A 23,751-nucleotide genomic window follows, 5' to 3' on the forward strand; every position below is an offset into this window, starting at 1 on the left:
CTATATGTTCCTCATATATGAGGCTGCAGCAGCAACCTGCTCCCCACTGGTGGTCATATTGACACACAGTGGTATTCCCGTAGTTGGCTTTCTCTGGCAGGCCTGTGGCTGCAGCTTGAGCCTGAGACTCGCCTGGATGTTTTGTCCCAGTACCCTGTGCCTGATACTACGGAACATCTGGTGGATGCTGGAGCATTTATGAGCTAGCATGTCAGAGACAGGAAGGCCAGGGCAGTTGTTTACTCACCTTATCTGCCTGAGAGATAAAGCCAGCTTTGACACAGATAGCAGACAGCTTGTACACACCGGCACGCACACAAACACTGGAAGACTCACTAATGCGTGTGTGCACAAGTCTGCAGCAGTGTGTGTACACACACTGAAACAAGCCACGCAAACACACGGCTGTGCTGGGAGTCACTGACCCTTGGGCCGGGTTCATCTAGGGACACAGACTGACAAATGCGGCTGGGCGGTGACTCCCAGACAGCTGGTGGTCAAAGGTTGCCTTTCTGTCTGTGCCCTCATTTGGCTGATTGTTTTTTCTCAGGCCTCATCTGCTACTCTCGATCTCTGTCTCTCTGTGTCTCTGTCTCCTCCTCCTCCTGTTTTCTCTCCGTTTGTCAGCTGAAAGAATAAATCTTCAGTTCATGCTGTAGCTATGCTGATCTGGCTGTTCCTTCCCCAGAAACAGTGATTTTGAACCTCTTTCCGATTGACTCGGGAAAACCCCCACCACCTCAGGAGGATGTATGCAGATCAGCTCCCAAGTTTACTGGAGCACTAGTCAGTATTTAGCCACCGTTGGTGCTTCTGTGTGTGTGCAGCACATTGTGTGTGCGTGTGTTATCCCACATCTGATTTGTTAGAGCTTTTCACTCAGTGTCCTTATTTGACACCGATCTCAAAGGTCTTAAGACGAGCAGCATTAGTCATGCACATAAAGGACTTGCTGACATGCGTGCTCACACATAAACACAGCAACACATGTACCCCTCCTCCAACACACACATATATGCATACACAGAAAAAAAACTAGCATGCAGACTTGCTCACAAATCAGCCCATCATACATTATGCCTTCATTGGCATCACCCTGGGAGGATGTGGAGTTTTACACAGCCATTCATCGCTCCCCTAATTCATTAGTCCAAATGAGCATTTATGCAGAGCACACATTATTTTTACAGGCCTGCTTTATGTGTTTGTGTGGAGTTTTACAACCTCATAAAACACGTCCTCCAAGCCCCAGATAGATTTGGGAGCATTTATTTGCATAGTTCACAAACCCAAAATAAATCGTTAGTGTTTTCTGGCCCCGGCCTGATCAGACTGAGGGGTGTGATACAAACAGTGTTGTCGTGTAATTTGAAGAATATTTTGTTGACATTATGTTAAAATGTGAGAGTAGTGACATAATGCTCCCTCGTGATGACGTCCATTTATGATGTGAATATTGCCTTTACACAAATTACATTTGCATGAAGTCTGAAAGGAAGTTCTGGTTTTTGAGTGTCATGTAGTCAAAATGTACATATACAGCTTACTTGGATCATGCACACAACATTAAACCTTTAGCTTTCTCCTTGTGCACACAGTTCCATTACTGCCATGCAGTGCTGGAGGAAACTGAAAGTAAAACCTAACAAAATGAATTATTGAACTTTCTGATCTACACATATGAAGAGTACGCATTTTCATATATGGCCATGATTTCAACCGTATTGTCCAGGTCTGTATCTACTGTAAGTACTCTAATCTGTAGGCCCCCAAGACAAGAGGAGTCATTAAAAAGATTCCAGTGTTAGACATTATTTTCACATATATTAACATGAGAGAACTGAACCGTGAACACAGACACACACTCGCAAAAGGAATTTTTTATTTTACAATTTTTAAGCCGGCATTAGTGGATTTTTAATTTCTATTTTTTGGCTACTTGGGCCAGCACAACAAGCTGGCTGACATTTTCAATGGCTTATGTGAAGATCGAGCAGACACAGCGCAACATTAGAATTCATTTGCAGTCGTGTTTCTGGTGATCTGACAAATGTAAGTTTAATGTTATCTCTCCATTGAGCTCAGTTTTGATCTCTATCAACTCCTGGGGGAAATATCCGGCTTTTTACTGCTAAATGCGCCGCTATGTTCACCAGCTAGTTGCTAACTTGGCCTGCTGTTTGGTGCTGAGCAGGTATGTACAGTGGGTTTTTAGAGCTTTTTCTCTGAAAGCTCCCTGCTGTTGCTGTAAATTAGATTGATGAGACCTGTGAAAGTGAACCAAAACAGTAAAGTTTCGGGCTGTAGAACCAAAATAAAAGATGCTATCACTCTCTGCAGCTCAGTCGGCTGGTCCCTCTCTGTGGATTTGTCACCACAAGCTTTCACATTGCATTAATCATTTGATTAGTTGTTAATATAAAAATATTCATTATAGCAGCTTTAAAGCTCATCATTTCAGTTGACGTTACCAAACCAGTTCCACAAGACAGTTTCCAATTATCACAAACCTACTGATGCACGGTGAACTTAGGGCTTTTCGGTACCACTGCCCGCTTCATCCTGTTAATATTTCCGCCTCAACTAGAATAATATGACTCCTCTCTCGCTCTGAAAGTGAGATGAACTTGTCCACTGTGAGTTTGGTGCTGAGAATTTGCCCTCCAAGGGGGGGGGGGACTGACACAGTGGAGAATAGTGATAAAACGCCTAGCCAAAAGTTCACAAGGTCATGCTCTGAGCTCTCTCCCTGTATAGTCCCCACAACACACACACACACAGAGTCTCCTCTGTCACATGATCTCCCTTTCAACGCTCGGCCCGGATCATAGCCCACACAGTCACATTTACGTTCATGGTGATGTGTGTGAGATTTATTAATGGGGGGAAACTGTGAGAATAGGTCTGAATGTTTGGCTTGCTGCAAAGCGCCGGCGCTGCCTCTCGGTGGCTGTGGTGCTGTGTGTGTTTGCTTTTCCTCGTCTCCCCTGTAGTGCCGGGTTTGATCGCGTCTGCTCCCTAGCTGGTGCCCACTGTACGCTGCTTTCACTCCCCCTTGTACCCGCCTCTCCTCTCCTCCTCTGCTCTGCCAACAAGTCTCTCTTTCTTTCTCATTCCTTCTTTTATTCTCTTTGCTCACGTCTTTCTTGGCGAGGCAAAACGTTCCCACAGCTCTCACAACCCACCCTCTCCAGCCCCCCACCCTTCTTTTCTCTCTCCCCCTCTTTCTCAGTCTATCACTCTTTCCCTTCCTCTCCCTTTCTTCCTCTCTCTCATTCACTTCTTTTTTGTCTTTTTCTTGTCTCCACTTCTCTCCTCTGTCTGCCTCTCTTCCTCTTTTTTCCTTTCTTTCTTTTTTTTTTGCCTTTTCTTCCTATATCCCTGCCCCCTCCTCCTTCTCTGTCTCTCTCCCCCCCCGTTCCCTGGCAAGGACTGGCATCACATGATCCCCATTCCCACTTGTGCCCAGACCCTGCGACACACACACAGACACACACGCATGTATATCACAACATGGGAAACGTGGGAGTACCACAGGGTGGCTCATGTCTTTCACCCAGAGCTCTGAACATCACTGCTGTACATTTTAGACTCAGTTCTGTTTGTATGAAACTTAATATACACAATCATCAGTGCAGTTTAAACAAGCCTGCTAGTACCTTAAGTCTGGACTGACCTTGAGTGTTTTTCACTACGTGTTTATTGTCCATGTCGTCAGACCAGCTGTGACTCTATGACATTACCAAGCATGTTTCACGGCCGTGATCGGGAACACACACAAAGTCTCTTCAGGGATGAAAACGTGACATCCAACGCGTCCAATGTGAAAATGATTTCTGAGTTAATTCTTTGTTGCCACAGATATTTTGTATGTTGGTAGGAATATTGACTGCAGCAAGATATGCCAGAGAGCTTTCAGCTCTAACCCCCGCCTCGTGCTAAAGCCATGGCAGCCCTGCTGAAATCTTTCCCACTGCTCCCTCTTCCCCCTGCGAGAGGCAGATTTCTTTAGCATGTGTTGCTGTGTTGTGCCCCCACTGCCAACAAGTGACATCTGCTGGCCAAATGCAGCAACAACACCTCTCCATGTGCATTTTCAGTTGATTGCGAATGTTCGGATAGAGAGGTTTGAAGCACAGACACAATGCGTGGAGTCAGGATCGGGAAGCCATCGTTATTTTCTGACTGAGTAATAGTCAAAACTGAACAACGGCCTTCTATCAGTGGGGGATTTTTTTTTTTTTGGGAACTTGCTGCAGAGAAAGCACTTTACTACCCTGAGAACAAGCAGGATATTAAAGAGCTCTGTCTCCCTTTTCCTCCCTCCCTGTCTTTCTCTCTCTGTACATCACAGCTCATCAGCATAGGCACAGATAAAAGATAAAAGAAACAGGGCAGAGGGAGACGGGGGGGGTGGGGGGGGTGGGGGGGTATACATGGGCAGCCAGCCAGCCGCCCCCTCACCCCCACCCCCCCCACACCCCTCCATCCTTCTACCCCCTGCCCTCCTCTCTCTCCCATGGTTGATTCCCTTTAGGCCCCTCTCACCCCTTCTCACCCCCCTCTCACCCCCTGGCTCCCCAGCTCTGTGTGGCGTTGGCACAGAGAGGGCGCAGGCGGCACACAGACGGCCACGCAGATGGGCAACGGGCAATGCAGGGCTGCCTCCCCACACCTGCTCCTTGCTGGCACAGGGCTCGGGCCAGGCGGCCACGCAGTGCGCACACACACACACACACACACACACCCTCTCACACACACACAGACACAAACACAGATGTGCATCTAACATGGAATTATCTCTCTCAATTTATTGAACTTTCCCACATATAGAAACAGACTCGCAGGGAGCATGCACGTGCAGATACTCCCACGAGCTGCTATACATGCTGATGCACACGCATGTTGCGTGTCTTTTAAAAAGGAACGCTGTCTCCCTCCTACACTCTGCTGCTCAGGCTGTCAGTCACAGATGTTTACACGCTTATCTCCAACTGTGCCTCAACATGTGCTCTCCAGAAATTTTTGCACATATACACTATCATAAACATATATAAGACACAATCACACATCCATAGCCACCAACTGATGTATTTATAGTCTCGCGCCCACACATTCACACTTCAGCACTACCAGCACAGAAACACATTTCACAATTAATCACATCGCCCCATGCTGGGCTGTCACATGGAGTTACATACCAGACACTCAGTGAACTACAGAGAGATGCACTATTGTCACTTTTGCACTGAATGTGGGAACAAAGATTGATTACATAGAGTTGGGTTGATGTCTCAGTGAATCAAAAAGATTGGAATTTGCAAGCCTCCGAGCCTGTAACTGCTATTTTGACACCATCATTGTGCTAGAGGAATTGCCAGAATTTGAAGCTGCTGGTTTAATAGGTAGGGTGTGGATGTGAAAGCCAAATAAACTTCCCAGGAAAGCACCAAAAATAGCAGGAGGGAAAATCCATCCTAAAACAGAAAACCCAGAGTGTTATTCCAACAACCTTTGAAAGCTCAGTCTTGATTTGTAAGCGAGAATGAGCCGCACCATTGACAGTTAATGGGCCATCAGTCCAGTCACAGAACACTGGGGTCTTTTAGGGGGATGCTGTTGTTCATTATAAACCTGAGCATAGACAACATGTGCTGACATAAGTCACTCAACAAATTCAGGGTCTTTTTTTTTTTTTCAAGGGTAGGGGCGTATCCTCCTCACTTCATAAAATCCTGTTCTTGTTGCCCTTATTTTTATAGTTTCAGGTTCATTTGCTCTCTAGTATCTCTTTAAATGTTGTTCCCTGACTGCCAGAATCTGGAATGCTGTAGAGAGGAGTTGACAAAAAAAATGTTGATGTACTCATTTGACTCGGCTTCAGTGCACTACAGTGAGCTATACGTTTAAGGAGGGGCATATTTTGGCCTTGGATTTTGCCTTTCGAACTACATATATGTATTTGCTAGATTGATTTAAATAAAACTTTACAACCTGTGTCGGAGATACACATTTTAGAACATAAGTCAATGAGGGAGTAATGGGAAGTGTAAAGTCAAAGTTGATGACTCAGTTGTGTCGAGGCTGAAGCAGCTGTTCCAGATGTCCTAATGGCTCAGCAGGAATGCTGTGTAACCACAATATGATTTGATCACGTCCCCTGTTATTATCTTGTTATACTCAAGTGTACATTATCTAATGAAACAAATTCCCATGAAATATTCAGGGCCACCTTTGGAGAAAGTGCCTTCCTGTCCCAACTGTGTTCATTTGTCTAAATCTAAAGGTGGCCACAGTCAGCTGGGGTCATTCCTGGGGCAGATGTGCTGTACCAGCAGCTAGTCCCCACCTGCAGCAGTGTCCAATAAGAAGCACTGGCTTATAAACCAGAGTCAGGATGAGCTTTGCTTATAGAAGATTTGAAGGACCGGGGGGAAGGAGGGGGGGGGCAGTTGATCAGAGGGCGATGAGTAATTTTTGAAACCCGGAAACGAATCTGCGAATGAAGATGGAGGGAGGAGAAGAGGGACGTGGAGAGGATGAAGGAGGTGTTGGAGGAGGAGGAGGAGGAGAAGAAAAAAAGAGGTTGAAATGAAGTCCAATAAAAGAGCCGAGTGAACATCTGTGTGGGATAGCCGTGGGGATTAGGAGGGTTTGGAACATTTTAAGCGCATTAAAGATTAAAAAAAAGGTCAGAATGTTTAGCAACATACCGATAAACCTCTTAAGCGAAACCCAATTGGGGAGGCTGTTTGGTTTCTTTATCCAGAGGCTGGTGGATGGGGGGTGGGGATGGAGAGAGGGGGTGAGACTGCACAGCCACACACGCTTAAACTCAATCACACTCTTGTATATATATGTCAGTCAGTCAGTGCAGTTTGCCTGCATGCTGTCTGCTTTACATCCATCTTCCCTCAGTCTAAAGCATGCATACATGCTACATTATATTTAGTGTTTCTCTTTATATGTCTCCATATGCATGGAGTGCAAGACAATCGGGGCTGCCTCCTGCCACATCTAGAGACGTATGGGTGCAACACCACAGCTGCATTCCCACATTAACCCAGAGCCTGAGACTGAGCTGCTGCTGGTGCCCACACACTCCACCAGGAATGACCTACACACCACAGCTCATATAGACAGAAGGCAGGGAAGCTGAGGAGCAAGGGGGGGGGGGAGTTACAGCATGAGAGAGTGAAAGGGAGAGGCAGAGGCCAGACAGAGATGAAGCGGGAGAGAACAGTGGTAGATTTGTCCGCAGAGCTCTGGAGCAGTCGGAGGAAGAGGCCCCTATCATTTGACTGTGAACTGAACCGTGTCTGGGGAGCTATCCTTAAATGACACCGCACTCAGAGGGTGGAGACAGAGAAGCAGAGGGGTCATGGGCTATAGCTGCAGCTATAATGACAGTCAAATCTGTGCACTCGCATGTATTTATACATGACCTGTGTCATGTTCACATTTGATAGCAGCCTACTCTTGCAGCTATAGCCGTCTGCTGCTGGTCCTCAGCAGCTTCGCTTAGCGGGCATAGCACAAATGATTTACTTGAGGGCACGTTAGCAGCAGTCTTCAGTAAGGTTACACAGTCCCTTGAACATTTTAAACCACATTTGAACCTCAGACCTGCCACCATTTGTTTTAAATAGGCATTTGGCCAATTTGAAAGGGAACTGCAGCAAGTTGAAAGACTTGCTAGAAACCATAATGCAACTCACTAGCATTTCCTGTATTATTGTCCCTGCAGGGTAAATTTCAAACTCCATGTCCATAGTATGTAACGAAGTCACTATGACACCAAGGCTGCTTAAAGGAATAGTTTAACATTATGGGAAATATGCTTGTTTTCTTGCTTGTTAAGAGGTGAGATGATAAGATTGGTGCCAGTCTCATGTCTATACAGTAAACAGGATGCTGTCACCAGTGTCTGGTTAGCTTAGCTTAGCATAAAGACTCACACATTCATGCAGAATCATATGCAGATCTCAGATATTGTAGCTACATCTGGACAGCTGTGTGTGTGTGCGCGTGTGTGTGTCTGTGTGTGTGTGTGTGTGTGTGTGTGTATTTTATCCACCTTTGATCCAGGCTAAAAATATCCACCCAGTGTGTGTGTGTGTGTGTGTGTGTGTGTGTGTGTGTGTGTGTGTGTGTGTGTGTGTGTGCGTATGTATGCATGTCTCTGGTCAGGGGAGAGTTCTTTGTTTCAGATTTTGGAGATTATAGATTTTGCACAATGATAGAACGAGGCCTACAGAGACACAGAGGGAAATATTAACAAAGGATCTGATGTTACTGATTAAGGGGAGGTGAGCTTTGTGCATATTACTAAATGCTCGTGCCTTTCTTTTGAAGATTTCCCCTTCTTTTTTATGAGCATTAGGAACACATTTCCATTCTGAGGAAGTCAAGCTGTTAACACTATGAGAAAATGTATTTCTGAAAATGTACACGCTTGACTGAATTCTTTCCTTCTAATCATCATCAAGTTTAGCATCCAAAGCTATTCTATTCTGTCTTCAGTGTTGGACTGGTGATGTCAATTTTATAGTCTGTCATCAGTCTGAAAAATCCCCTTCACTTAGTGCACATTAGATTACAGAGAGCCTGTTTGCTCATGTGTGCTTGTGATGCACAAACAAACACTCTAAGCTGTTAGGTAAATTAGCAGAAAAAGAAAAAAAAAAAAAAAAAAAAAAAAAAACAGGCCTGTGTGAGCATTGTGCACTTGTATATGAATGTGCACACGGTAAATGAGTCCATTAGTGCTGGCACAGGCCGCTTGTGTTGTGGACTAAGCGAGTGAGCATGTGTATGTAATTTTACATTGAAGTGTATCATAATGATTTCCACTTGTGTGTATGTGTATATGTGGGTGTGAATGTGCCGTGGTGTGCTGTTTTTGTGTCTATGCGTATGATGAATGGAGTGATTAAGTAAGTGTGATTTCCAGTGTGTGTACATTAGCCTGGGTGTGAGTTATTAGCCTCTGTCTGCATCTGCAGTGTGATAAATGTATAGCCAGTGTTAACTTTTGTGTACACACTCCAGGAGTATATCAGCAGTGACTGACCATGGCACAAAATGAACTCACTGTGTCCGTGTGTGTGTGTCTGTGTGTGTGATTTGAGCGATAGCATGATATATTTGGTGGCCTGTGTGTGTCTGTGCGGTATTATCTCTGGCGGGGCGTGTGCAGGGGGCCTTGGGGCGACTGTATGCAGGAGATAAGGGTGATTCATCTGTGTTTAAACGCGCGCGTGTGTTTGTGTGCAAGAGCATGTTTGTGCTTTGGAGGCATGTGTATCCGTGTTTGGTGTGTGCAGATGCAAGCATTTGAACCAGCATGTTCATAAATGCTCATGTGGTTACATACCATATACCCCAGCCGGTGTCGTGCCTGTGTGTGTGCGTGTGTGTGCCTAGGTGGGGGTGTGGGGATGACTGGATATTACTGCATATATACATCTTGTATTAATTTGTCAGTATAGGCCTCATACCAGTAGGTGGTCTTAGGCTGATGGACAGGTGGTGCATTTTTTTGTATTGATTGCAAAGATATTAAAAATCATGGTGGCATTCCCCATCAACACTGAGCTGCCAGTGTCACCCTATATGTAAAAGTGTATTACAGCCACATTCAGACAATGTTTCCAATCCAGAAGACAACACTGCTTTTATCTCCTCTGAGATTCAGTGGTGGTTTGAAGTTTGAACTGTACTCATTGCTGCCACTCAGTACCGAGTCACAGGGCTGAAAGGAGACATCACAACAAGCCCAAATAAGTAGGTGCACCTCGCAGCAGCACTTAGAAATATTGCCTTCCACTCCATGGACCGTTTCAGCATCTTTCAGATCACTGTTTTGGTTTTTATAGCCCTCAAACAGCTGGCCATAATATTTATAGCAATATTGCCTCCAGAAGTTGGTGAAGACTGAAAATAGAATTAAAAGGAGAGTGAGTATTGGACTTCAATTCATGAGTTGGAAATACAACTCAAAGTGAATCCTAATGTTATGTCGTATCCGCCTGGTGTAGTAATAGATAGGGAAAACATTTGCTAACATGTTAGCTATAACAAGCCAAAAGGTCAGGCTTTTTCTGCTGCCCCCAAGTGGTCAAAAAAAAAGAGTATTACAGACTTAAAGCAAGATCATCATTATTATAAGAAATAATCAACAGTCAACAGCCCACCTTCACCTTTTCAGGGATCTAAAATCCTTCAAAATAAAACAGTCATTATGGTCAAGAAGAGTCACAAGTGCACATTTCTCCATTTTTAAGGGTCCACAACCCAAACCGGTCAGGAGCTCCTGTCATACATGAGGATCACTGGACTCTGACAGAGCAGGATGGGATCACTCTGTCAATATAGATCACTGGAACCAGCTTTTAGAGATGGGTGACTGCTCACATTTTGCCAAGAGAACAGAAAAGTTATGAAAGCTGAGTTTGGAAATTTGGTTGATAACGTTGCTGGAGTGGATTTAACACCTTAAAATGCAGAGAGACTGATATAGTAAAAAGTCAACCTTGTTATAGTGCAGCACAGCGGCCGGCGGCCTGTCTGGTGCCAAGAAGTACTTAAACAAAACAACACATTGAGCCCATGCCAGTAGGCTATATTATTATCTTCATTCAAACTAATTGCCAGGCCAAACAGCGACACATATGCACACGCAGGCTCCAACAACCACTCATCATCAGGGACTGTAACTGTGGTGTGCCATCCCTGTTGTCATGACAACGAGGCAGCGAATTTTGGCTTGGAAGCTGTCACACAGTGCAAGAGAGATTTTTCAGAGGCATACAGGTTTAAAAGGTTTTAACGGTCTGCGCTTGTAGTGAAATGCGTGATCAGGATTGTCGGGGTGAGCGCCGCGGCTTAAGAAAGGCCTCAGGCTTCGTTTATTCCTGGTTCATCTGACACGATCACCTTATTCGCCTCGAACCATTCCTTTATTTTCCTGTTTCCGTCCTTCCTAGCGCTTCACGAGAGCGTCTGACATCTGTGATCGTCTCTCGTTTTTATTAAACTCGTGCGCTCTCTCTTACACGCTGTTGGGCGGACAGCGCGACACTTTCAGAATTGCAGACAAACATCCCAGTGGTTTTATCCTCCCTCCATTTGCATTGCATATCCTCTGTAGGTCTTTTTATCTTTAAGACCATTGGGTCTGTGTGCAAGAGAGAGAGTGTGCTTTGCAAGCATGTGTGTCTGTTTGTGTGTGTGCGCGTGTGTGTGTGTGTGTGTGTGTGTGTGTGTGTGGGTGTGCCGTCAGCTAGCAGGAATGCATGGGTACCGCCAAAGCTAAGATGGCTGCCAAGCGCTAAGATGGCTGCCAGGATTCCACAGAGCGACAGCACGAGAGAGAAAGAGAAGCAGAGACAGAATGAGTGTGAGAGGAATTGCGGGAGAGAGATGTGAAGATGGACTCTCACTCCGGCAGAATGAGGGAAGAGTGTTGCGAGAAAAAAGAAACTCTGTCCCTTTGTGTTTCTCCCTCTTCTTTTTGACCCAGAGTGATGAGGTGATTTTGTTTGTCTCTTTTTGTTTTCTTGGTTTTGGCAACGCACAGAGAGGGTGAATGGTGCAGCAGTTTTTGCTGGCACGTTGTCCACTAATGCCACCCAAGATTAGGACGCTGATTTGGGCTCAGAAGACGCTGAGATCGGGGGGCCTAGTACTGGCTGCAAGGGGGCCACGTTCTGGCTAGAGAGACTTGGCCCAGGACGGCCTTAAAGCTTCAGAGCTGTGGGGTAATTGGTCTGAATGGTATATATGATACAACCATAAAACTCCACAAGGCTGCATTACGCATCCGAAGAAGAATCTCAGCCAGTGTGCCAAACAAAACTGGCTGAAAAAGGTGGCTCTCTGCCTGCCCGGCCCTATAGACGTTAAGGTAAACACACACACGGGAGATGCAATCCAAACAATGGCGAGAACCCCGAAGTGTACGTTTTACAAGTGCCCCTCAAGTTACAAGGCAGCAGTGGACGTTTAACACTTAACCCAACCTACACTGCTGAAGGCCTAAACTAAAACAGTGTGTATGTTAGAGCCTGAAGAAAAGGTATAGAAAGAGAGAACAGTGGCTGTGAAGGTATCCAGGAGACTCGATCCAAACAGTGCCCCGAACCCAGAAATGCACGTTTTACTTTCAGCTTACAAGTCAGCAACGGAAAGCGGAGATTTCTTAAGAGCTCTAGCACTTTACCCAACCGACACCGTATGAGGCCTTAACTGGAATAATGTGTGTCTACATTAGTGCGTGGGAGTCCCTGAACGAGTAGAAAGAACCAAGAGTGTTTTTTTTTTCGAAGGGACTCCAAACCTAAGGCTGAAAAGTGATTTTCCCACAGTGACAGACTCCAGAAGTGAGGATATTAACCCTCTGATTTGCCATTTTATGACTTTCAACTGAGGTTCAACCTGAGCAGAAATATGCTCCCATCTTTAATCTCAGCCCCGCGTCTGTCTCTCTTCAGTGGAAAGAATGAAAGAAGGCGCCATTTCCTGTTGAGTTTCTGACGAGTTCCCTCTGATGCGATCCTGCCCCCTCACCTTGGGTAGCGTCCAGACATCTGTCCACCTGACTAACCATCTCCCTTTCCCTTTTTTCCTTTTCTTTCTTTCAGAACAATCAGGACAATCAGACAACTCGAACCAGCAAGGAGACACAGACGTCAAGCCCCCACCAAATGGTAGGTTTACAAACACGTCCCCGTTTGCACACACACAAACGGTATGTCAAACATTTAATGCATGCATAAAAATGTTTGACATACCTGTGCTCACGTACAATCACACCGATGCGGACACTAACACACATGCACGCACTGTATACACACACCACCCTTACATACAGACCTGTGTGTGTGTGTGTGTGTCCCGGCAGAGCTGGGTCTAAGTTTATTATGGTAAGGAGAACTGATGGTACTGTACTGTGGGGGTTGTGCTGGGATTGTGGTGGGCCACTCATAAATCACACTGACGTTATTGGAAGATGGGAACCACATGGCCGCTGCCGAGCTGAGCACTGACCTCATGCGCTGTCCCTGCTGCGGTTAACCCCGGACAGGGATGGAGCGAAGGAGAGAGAGAGAGGTGGAGAGTGGGGGGGGGGGGGGGGGGAGTGAAGGGGGTGTGATGGGGGGTAAAAAGGACAGAGAGATGAGGGGGTAAAGAGGACAGGGAGGAGAGGAGGAATGGACAGATGGAGAGAGGGAGGAAGGGTGTGACTTTAACATCACTCAAGCCTAAAACTTAGTTTTAGACCTGGATATTATGGATATGGACTTATAGAGCAGAGTGTGACACACACACACACACACACACACACACACAAACAAATCTTACATGGGGGGCTAACAAAACTGAAGACCAGCGCACACACAAAGTGCACGAACATTTTCAAAAAACGCAATATACACCAGGCACCTACATTATTATGAATGTTAATGTTGAGACAGAGGTTTATGTGTGTATGTGTGTGCGCATGTGTGTTTGTGTGTGCGTGTGCATGCTTTTGTACCTCTGCCTTTATGAGACCCAGCTTTGGAAATGCTTTGTTTCTGCAAGTTGTAGTTGCAAGTTACAGTTTGGTCTTTGACAGAGGTTTAGTAATACTTCAGTCTTGGAATCAGGTTTAGACTAAGTCTAGGCTAAAGGTTATGGTAAAAGGGAGCTTGAGGAATTAGCACTTGGCTTTAGGGTTAAACTTTCAGCAACTTGGCAGCAAGCTGTGAATATAGTGCTGACATATCACCGTTGAAGCTGTTATGACGTACACGTCAGCAAACAGCTGCCTATTTACACATCCAGCAGATATGGAGCAACATTAGTCTGATGTTTTTGGTCTCCATGAACCCCCCGAGGCTCTGTCTCTGTCTGCTGTTTGGTGCTGGGCAGGTACTATAACAGTGGGCTTTTGAAGCTTTTTCGACAACGCTCATGAAAACAGTGAGAGTGAACCAAAGCAGTGAAATTGTGAGCTGTAAAGCAACAGACGCTGGAACACTCAGTGGAGCTTAAGGGGACTGCAGAGCCAGATAATCATTCTCTGGTTTTATCACTACGAACAACCGCTTTAACACAGGAATCACGTGATCCATTTTAAATCTAAAAATATTAATTATAGCTGCTTTTAAGGGGGGATAACCTGAGGACAAGTGTTTTGAGCTCAAAGTGAGGTCAGATACAGGCATAGTTTAAGTTAGCTGTTAGGTGAGTACATCGTTGTTATTTATGGGAACGATGGCCAAAATTCTGAAAAGAAAAGCTGAGTGCGATTGTCCGTCAAACCCTCATGTCTAAGTTAATTGCTGCATTCTAGGAACGGGATGACATGATTAGCTTAACTTTTTTGCACACTAGAATGAGAGTGAACAGTTAAAAATGTTCTATTATAACATAGAAGCACAAGGACGTGCGTGTGTGTGTGTGTGTGTGTGTGTGTGTGTGTGTGTGTGTGTATGCATCACTGCTCAGATACCTGTTAATATACATCATTGTGAAACTAAAAATGTGCTTTAGTTATATATTCATGTATAAATCATGTGCATGGAATATACAGAAATATCATAATTCACATGATACAGCTGTCTGTGCAGAAATTATACTCACTGGTTGGATCTGATTGAATGTGTATGTTGGACTGTCAACAATAAAAAAAAAAAAAGAAGAAAAAAGAATATGTCCAAACCAACAGGCCTGTTGCATCTTATAGAAAACACATGGCCCCACTGGATGACACCACCAGTGTCAAGCTTTTCCATACATGTGTTTTTCAGCTCCCTCTACATGCGTGTACGTACACAGATCTGTGTGTCTGAGGCATGTGTGTGTGGCTGTGCGCACATGTAATTTCATGCATGTTTGGAACATGCAGTCCGCTCTCACACACTCCTCTTTCTCCCTCTTTCACCCAGGCCACTTGAGTTTCCAGGACTGCTTTGTGACTTCAGGGGTGTGGAACGTGGCTGAGCTGGTCCGCGTGTCACAGAGTGAGTCACAGCTATAATTTCCCCTGTCAGTCTCTGTGTAGACAGCACACTCTCCCTGTCAGTCCTTATACACTTCATACAGCGAGGTTGTTATATGTGCACGTAGCAGTACCCCTCACACACCAGCGGCAAATGTTTTTGTTGGAAAAACTTAGTTTTAAGGGATATAATCAGTGTTTCAAGGACAAGGCTGGTGTTTTTATTAACAACAATTAATTGCTCCTAATAATAAATATTATCTGTGTGTCCAAAGCTTGGCTCTATCTTATTCCCTTGCACTGAAGCTGTTGTACAAAATCCTTAAAAACAGAGAGCTGCGCAGGGTGTCCTGTTTCTTTTTTACCATCAACACACACTGTAGGTTAATTTGACTCATCCCACATATGCTGTCCCGCTACTGTAAATACTCACTAGTGCACCAAGTGTGTATTAATCCACAGCTGAAAATAGTCCCCAACAAATGTCCTATTTATTCCTGTTTGAGTAATGTTTGCTAAAAACTACAGTGGCCAGCTGTTTAGGATATTAGTGAGACTGTTTTTGAAACGTAGAAATATGTTTTTGCCCCATTTTTAGAGACTGTCATCATCAGTAGAAGTCAGTGGACTTGGGGCTGAGGACCAGAGACAGACTGGAGATAGTTTTGAGAAATCCACTGATATTTAACATACTGTATATATGAGTAAGGTTATTAGAGTAAGACGTTGTTCCAGTCTCAAGCTTTCCGTTTGACATTAAAACCATAATCAGGAGAAGTTTAGCTTCAGGAAACAACAGCTAATAAATCCCAGAACGCCAACCTGCTCCTGATGATGGCGCTATACGAAATGTCAGTGGATCAACAGAGTTTTATGGGTTGTTGAGTCAGAGGAACTTTATAAACGCTGTCTAAGACCCTTGTCTTGTTGATTCATCTACCCCATGACAAAATGAATTCTATGCCCTGTTATAACTGCAGATCAGCTGCATAGATGAGTGCAGAGCACACTGTTGCACTGTTATTTCTTACTGTATATCATTCATTTTCTGCCTGTATTGCTTTCATTTTCACACAGTTCATGCCACAGAATAAGCCAGACGTACACTCAGTAATTAGAGGTGTCTCTCTTTCAGCCTTCTTGCTTGCTCACTCTCTGCATTTGAACAACCTATATTTTATGTAAGCTAAAAACACATTTCTGTATGTTGTCTCGCCTACAGATGCCAGCACATTGTACAGATTGTGTTTACACCTACTTTAGATATGAATACCGAGCCAGAAAACCTCCAGACCCCAAACCTTACATTCTGATGTAGACCCATTTACACCTGACATTGACATACGTTTTTCCTTATCCGGATAGTTCGTCTGGACGGAAATCGTATTTTTATACAAAGGTTAATTGGGCTGAGAGTCAGGGTATCACAAAAGTCTAGATTCTTCCTCTGGGGACCGTAAATGCAGTCCATCCAAAAGTTCTAGATATTTCAGTCTGGAACAAAATGGTGACTGATCCACCAACAGACTGATAAAATAATAAATAATAGAATGACACCAGCCTTATCCTTTAAGAAAATAAAGTCAGGATTATTTACAGCACTGCATGTCTTTTGGAATTTTTCTGATATTATCCTCCTCTGTGTATGTGTGTGTGTCTGTGTGTGCTTTCCTCAGCCCCGGTGGCTACAGCGACCGGCCCCAACTTCTCCCTGGCTGACCTAGACAGCCCCGGCTACTATAACATCAACCAGGTGACCCTGGGACGGCGCTCCATCACCTCCACCCCCTCCACCAGGTACACATACGTGCACATATACAAATACAAATGCTCAAAATGTACTTTTTTTCTGTACTAATATTCTTCATTTCTTAATTCTACAACCTCTTAACGCTGCTGTGTTCTTTATGCTTAGCTTACTCTGCTTTTGATTGTGCTCTTTCTTTCCCCTTTCTCCCCCTGTTTTTCCTTCTTCACTGCTAATCCTTCTCATTCACTCTCATTTTTCCCACCAATCTGTCCGTCACTCTGTCTGTGTTTGTGTCTTTTGTCTCTGTTATTTCCCCTTGCTCCCTCCGTCGTCCTCTCTCGCTCATCTTACGCTGCAGGACTGAAATGGAGCTTTATGCAAGTCTCCCACGGAGGTAGTTACACTCATTACAGAATATCTCCCTTGATACTAATGTAACACAGACCCCTGCATCACACTCGCACAAAAGCCACACATGCATGCTGTCACACAGATACGCACATGAGCACACACATATTTAAACATTTTGGATCAGCAGTGAAACACTGTACGTTCACAACCCCCTTTATTTTATTGGTCACAGATGTGTGAGTCTATAAGAATCTGCAAACACACACACAAATGCGTTCCAGCATCAGTATGCACACTCTTTGCGCTCAGTTGCCAGCGTGAGGCTGCTTCGGGCCAGTATGGATACAGCATGTTGAATAAATTCTGGCCGAATGTTTGTCTCGCTGTCTCCAGTTGCGTTGCATTGTCCCCCCTGGCCAAAATGTAATATGAAAACAAAACACTGAAGGAACCCTTGGCATTTATAATTTTTAGAACTCTTGATTTCATGCAGACACATTCCTGACTCCAGGGGAAATAAGCACTCACATCGTCCTCAAATGTCCCACAAATGATATGTGTGCATTCATTAGAGGCCCCAAATACCCATTAGTAGTGGCTGAGAAACCACGCTAACATGGAAGTTTAAGGAAAATGAAAAAAAAAGAGCAACAACAAACAGATCGATTAAAAGACATCGCTCAAATCCTTCCTCAAGAATTAAATAAACCCCCTTCTCTCTTCTTTTCCTCTCAGCTCCAACAAGCGCAAGTCCATTGACGACAGTGAGATGGAGAGCCCGGTGGACGATGTCTTCTACTCGGGCCGTTCCCCAGCGGCTGGCAGCAGCTCTCAGTCCAGCGGTTGGCCTAATGATGTGGATGCAGGTAGTCCCGCTACAACTTCCCCATCAGATTCTCCTGGAGCTGAGCTGAGGTCCACATCAATTCAGACACAAAAAATTAACAGATTTTAGGAAGTTCATAGATAAAAAGAACATAACACTTTGATGGAGGCATAAGCAGAAACACTGGCTTTACGCTGAGCTTTAAAGCCCCCTGAAAACCGATTTTTTTTTCTATCTAACATTCAAGGAAATAGTTTGACATTTTGGGAATTATGCATCTTTGCTGTCTTGCTGAGAGTTAGATGAGAAGATTGATACTTATTTCATGTCTGTAAAGAAAATAAGAAGCTACTGCCCAGCAGCTGCTCATGTTAGCTTAGCATAAAGACTGGAAATGGGCAGAAACAGCCGCTTGGCTCTGTCCAAAGGTAACAAAATCCACCTAGCAGCACTTCTAAAGCTCACTAATTTGCACATTACATCATATTAACTTAATCTGTACAAAAACTGCAAAATGATATGTTGTGCTGCTTTAGAAGTGCTGGTACATGTGTTTCATTACCTTTGGACAGTAGCCAGGCTAGCTGTTTTCAGTCTTTATGCTAAGCTAAACAAGCTACTGGCATTTGCTATGAGACATGACAGTGGTACTGTACCAATTTTATCATCCAACTCTTGGCAAGAAAGCAAATAATCAGAATTTCCCACAAACTACCCCTTCAAATATTCATAACTAAATAAACAATGGCTAAAGTTAAGTAAAAACATGTTTGATTATTATTCATTCATAAATGCACAGTCAAAACAGATTTGACTGACAGTGCTGGCACAGTAACCAAAGGACCCTTCAAGTAATTTTCATTCAAATGCTGCTAAATCCTGATTCGGCTTTCAGAGCCCTTAAATATAAACATTGTCAGATGTTAATATCACGTTAGCTGACTTGAGATGGACCAGAAGCCACAGCTCACCTCCTCCAACCAACACACACACTGACTCTGTACTGTGTTGACCCTTCTCTCCATCACTTGACCCCCTTATCATCCCGACTCTCTTTCTCACACTCTTCCATTCTCAACCTCTTCTCCACTTACAACCTGTAACCCCACCCCCACCGAACAGATCAGGCCTGCTTGAGGCAGAGGGACCGTCATTATTCCACAGCCACATGATAGTCTCCTTTCTCACATGCAGCAGGGACTTAAAGGGACAGTTTACCCAAAACACATCCAAAAATGTTTTCCCTGCTACTCTTAGTGGTTAGAACATGCAGATAGTTTTGGTTGTATTTGCAGAAGTTTTGAGATTTCTGCTAAAATTTCTGCCACCATCCCAGCACAAAAGAAGTCAATGACCATCATTTGCGGTGAAACATGGCATTTGAAAAACTCTGTCTAGAAACAATGTCCCTGTTCCTGGGAGTCTTTTTTTACTGGGACTGTTTTTGAACCCCTCCCAAAAAAAAAAAAAAAAAAAAATATGGTAAAATGCTATTGAGTTCTCTCAAATGACACGTTATTGTCAAGTTTTTCCAATATAACTTTTTACATGAGGACCACACCTCTGTTGTCATGGGGTGGAGGCAGAAGTGTCACTGACGGATATCTCAAAACCTCTGCAAATAAAACTGAAAACTATCTGCATGCTACGAGGTGAAAATGCGAGGATATGTGTCTGTTCTTGTTTTGACTGAACTGACCCTTTAAAACTGAGTAAATTGAATTATTTTATCCTAGTGTTTGTTACCTGTCAGTGAGAAGAGTGGCAAAGATGGATATGTTTTGCTCAGTTAGTTCTAACGGCATTAGCACTAACATTCATTGAGTTTAACTTGTGTGTGTGTGTGTGTGTGTGTGTGTGTGTGTGTGTGAGTCTATGTCTGAGACTATCAGAGCCACATACTGCAGATTTCACATAGACAACTCTCAAAAGCCACATAGACTTTTGTTTGGACACATGTCAATCCCCCCTTGTGTTTTATTTTGTCCATTAGGCTTCAGCTAACTGAGTAAAGCTATTAAAAAAAACACGACAGGCTAGTGTAGTGAGATCTTTATATGTTCATCACTAAATCATGTGAAAGGAATAGTTTGACACTGTCGGAAATACACTTTGTGGCTTTCTTGCCAAGAGTTAGATGAGAGGATTGAAACCACTCTCATGTCTGTATGGTAAATATGAAGCTACAGCCAGCAGCTTGTTAGCTTAGCTTCGGCAAAAGGCCGGAAATGGGGACAACAACAGGATAAAGGATGTGGATTAGCGAGCTTTGGAAGTGTCACCTTACCAAACAGCCAGGCTACCTGATTCCCTGTTTCCAGTCTTTGTGCTAAGCTAAGCTAAGCAGCTTTTGGTATGCCGCCATAAAACAGCTAAGGTAACTTTTTTTTTTTTTTTACGCTGTTTGGATTAAACTAAATGTAGATGGTGAGGTAGAGTTTATTACTGAGCTTTAGAGGGGCCTCTAGGCAGAGTTTGTTAGCTTCAGACACAGCCAGGATAGCTGTTTCCTCTGCTTTCAGTCTTTGTGGTAAGCTAATGATAAGTTAACAGAGGGCTGGCCGTAGCTTCATTGTTATGTTACTGTACAGTCAACGGCATCAGTCTTTTCAGCAAACTCCCGTCCCTTTCCCAAAATGTTGAACTGTTCCTTTCACATTTTTCCTCACACAAACTCTGAGGTTGACCATCCGAATTCCTCCATGTTGTCTTCTTGAGTATTGCAGCAGAGCAGCACCAGTGTACCCACCCATTCTCTTCTTATGTCATAAACACTCACCCTTACAGCATTTTTAACCATCACGATGGGGACCATGTCAAATGTATGTACAATAGACTTCATGTAGTGTATCTCTGGGGTTTAAGACTTTGGGGATTCTGTTAAAAAAATGTTCATGTATTCTCCAATTTCTAACCATCACTCCCACTCACATGCTGTCATTTTAATACTGTCGGCAGTAATGATGTAACTATTTTAAAGACACTTGCTGCACTCTACAACATTAAAATCCCCTGTTGCCCATTATTTAACCACCATTCTTTCTCTCTCTCATTCTTTCCATATCTCTCTCTGTCTCTGTCTTTTTCTCTCCTCCCCTCTTCCATTGTTAACTCTTCCCTTCTCCCCTGTTTGGCCTTTCAGTGCAGCACCATTTGGCCAGTGTGCAGGAGAGGAAGATTAAGCATGAGAGCGATGGAGTGCAGTTTCCTTACCATGGTTAGAACAACATTAAACATTATACTGTGTACATGTATACATGCTCTCCTTCAGCTCACACCACCCTCAACTTGTATACATCCTTTTCTGTCCTTTTTTCACGTCTGTTTGCACTTCCTGTGAGCTCTCTGAGCTGTTCTGCGTTTTCCATTCGTCCTTTTCTCTTCTCTTCATCCCTCTCTTGTGTCTTGTTCTCTGGCTATGCTGCCGCTGGGTGGGGTTGTGTTTCTACCAGATGTCTGCTGTTGTCCAATGTGGGTTTACCGAAGCCTTTTGGTAGCCCAGTAGCTCCATAACATCCACCGCCTCTCTGCCTCAAAGATGTTGTAAATCTGTGAAAGAAATCAGACATCTCGGAGAATGAAGACATACAAAGTGCATTCAAAAACATGAGTTACTCTCTTCCTGCCATACACTGACAAACAATCCACTGCATTTTAAATGTGTAATTATGTGCATTATCATATCCAAAACCTGCATTGTTGTGACACACCACATGCATACAAACAGAGTTTCTGAGTTTCCGAGGCGGTGTGAATTTGTCAGCAACATCCAGCTAAGTGCTTTGGGTATTGTAATTTTGTTGTCAAGCCCCGAGAGAGAAAGCGTTGAAAGACGCAGAGAAGGAGGAGGGGGGGGTATGTGTGTGAATGAGGGTTTGTCGAGTAGCAAGCGTTCGCCGCTTCATCCAGCCGGTTGTTTAGACAGAGCTGTTGAGTGGCGTCCCACCTGCCGTAGGCCTGACTCAACCATCTCTGAAAGACAGCGCAGGAAAAACAACATACCACCCAAACAAACACGACTAAAGGCACTCAGGTGTGTCATCAATGCACAAGGCACCTTCTGTCTCCGAGACATCCTTACTCACTAACACGCACATGTACAAGTGGCATGCAGACACACACATTCACACACACAAAACTAAATTTATGCTCTTTCTCTGATTTACACTCACACACACATAAACACACACACGCACGCACTCCCCAATCTGGAGAGGAGCAGCGTTCCGGTCCAGATGGCGCCTCCATGTGTCTACAGCAAAGGGAGCTACTGGGTTACAGCAGACATCTGTTCTGGTGATGGTGGTGGTGGTGTTGGGAGTGAGAGATGAGGAGGGGCAGAGGACAGGAGGAGGGAGGAAGAGGAGGGGGAGGGTGGGAGGGGAGGGCCTCCGCCTCTGCCTGCTCTGGAGGTGATCCTCTACCTGAATGAAAAGCTCTGAGGCATAGCAGGTGATCATGTAATTCATCATTAAGTCTGCTGTCTCCCGCTCTGCTCTGCTCCGTTCTCTCCTTCTGCCTGCTTGCTCCTGCTGCTCAGTGGTGGGAAATCCCACCACCAACTTTTCAGTAAGGGGGGGGGGTTTCCCGGGTATTTGTGATATTGACAGAGAATTCCAGCTAATTATTTGGTGTTATGGGCTTAAAACTGTGTAATGTGTGTGTGTGGTTGTGGCGTTGTTAAGGTGTCCTTGCTTTGCCTGAAGCGCGTTACCTCCGTGTTGATGAGCGCTAATGATGTGTGAGGTCGTCTGTTAATGAGGGACACAACTCTGTTAATGCACATTGTTTCTTTCTTACCTGAATGACAAGTGTGAGAGCTTTCCTCTTTCTTTGGTGTGTGTGTGTGTGTGTATGTTTTTTTGTGCACATGCAAGTGGACCAGTTCTGTGACAGTTAGGGGGTTTGCGTGGTCGCCAGCTTGTTAGCGTGGCAAGACTACGGGGTCATGGGAGCAATTGGCTGCCAGTCTGCTCGTGCAGTGTGCCAGGAGCAGGACACAGAAATAATGTAGAACAAACAACTGTGTGTGTGCATGTGCGTGGGTGTGTGGACGTGTGTTTGTGTGTGTGTGTGTGTGTGTGTGTGAATATTTGTAGACTCACGCACACAACTGCACAAACACTCACACACAGATTAAGGGAGAGATCAGAGTAACTTCTGTTAGCTTTATCAGACAAAGCTTTCATTGGGCATCTGGGCCTCATTTGCTGCTCTGCACCGAGAAGCCTCATAGTACCAGATATTTCAGCAAGATACCAACTAATTAGGGAATATCACAGAAATTAAAAACAATATGTATAATTTAAGGCTGTTCATGCATAGTAAGCTGGTGATAATTGAACTTGTACTGTGGTGGCACGCAGTCATCTCCATACATACCACAGGGGAAGTGCAGCCAAACAGGCTCTATTGCAGGGATGCATTGAATCACATGTTGCGGTTCGGTTCCTCTCTTTTTAAGAGTGTGAGCAAGGAATGCAAATGGCTGTTGAAATTATACACTTTCTCTGACTCTCTGACTGTCAGCACCTCAAGTGTAAAGCAACCATGAATAGTGAAATAGCTGTGTTTACCAGATACTGACTGACCTGCTGCAGTGGTGAATTATATTTGCTCACATACTGTAGTACAATTTCATGCTACTTTTCTTTAGTATTTCTATTCAATGCTTCTTCATACTTCTACTCACTATATTTCATATGCAAATATTATGCTTACAGTATATACTACATACCTAAGTCTCAAATAACAGTACAATATTAATGCATCAAGAATTCTAATGCAGTAGTCCATGTGTAATATAACACTGGGAAAATGAGCTTTCCAAATAAT

At 44.3% G+C, this 23,751-nt stretch overlaps 1 protein-coding gene across 44 annotated transcripts in view; it reads left to right on the plus strand.

The window, feature by feature from the left end:
- The window catches only part of nfixb (nuclear factor I/Xb), a 130,282-nt gene that overhangs the window by 91,153 nt on the left and 15,378 nt on the right, over positions 1–23,751 (plus strand). For 20 of the 44 annotated variants that reach the window (XM_076752782.1, XM_076752754.1, XM_076752765.1 and 17 more), the window contains 6 exons: positions 12,645–12,710; positions 14,937–15,011; positions 16,666–16,786; positions 17,098–17,133; positions 17,826–17,956; positions 21,059–21,133. In XM_076752782.1, the coding sequence (XP_076608897.1) occupies positions 12,645–12,710; positions 14,937–15,011; positions 16,666–16,786; positions 17,098–17,133; positions 17,826–17,956; positions 21,059–21,133 (504 nt within the window). The remainder of the gene's footprint in view (positions 1–12,644; positions 12,711–14,936; positions 15,012–16,665; positions 16,787–17,097; positions 17,134–17,825; positions 17,957–21,058; positions 21,134–23,751) is intronic. The other 24 variants (XM_076752773.1, XM_076752757.1, XM_076752789.1 and 21 more) reach the window with 3 other exon arrangements.

The sequence above is a fragment of the Chaetodon auriga genome, chromosome 16 (genome assembly GCF_051107435.1).
Source record: "Chaetodon auriga isolate fChaAug3 chromosome 16, fChaAug3.hap1, whole genome shotgun sequence".
Classification (NCBI taxonomy): Eukaryota; Metazoa; Chordata; class Actinopteri; order Chaetodontiformes; family Chaetodontidae; genus Chaetodon; species Chaetodon auriga.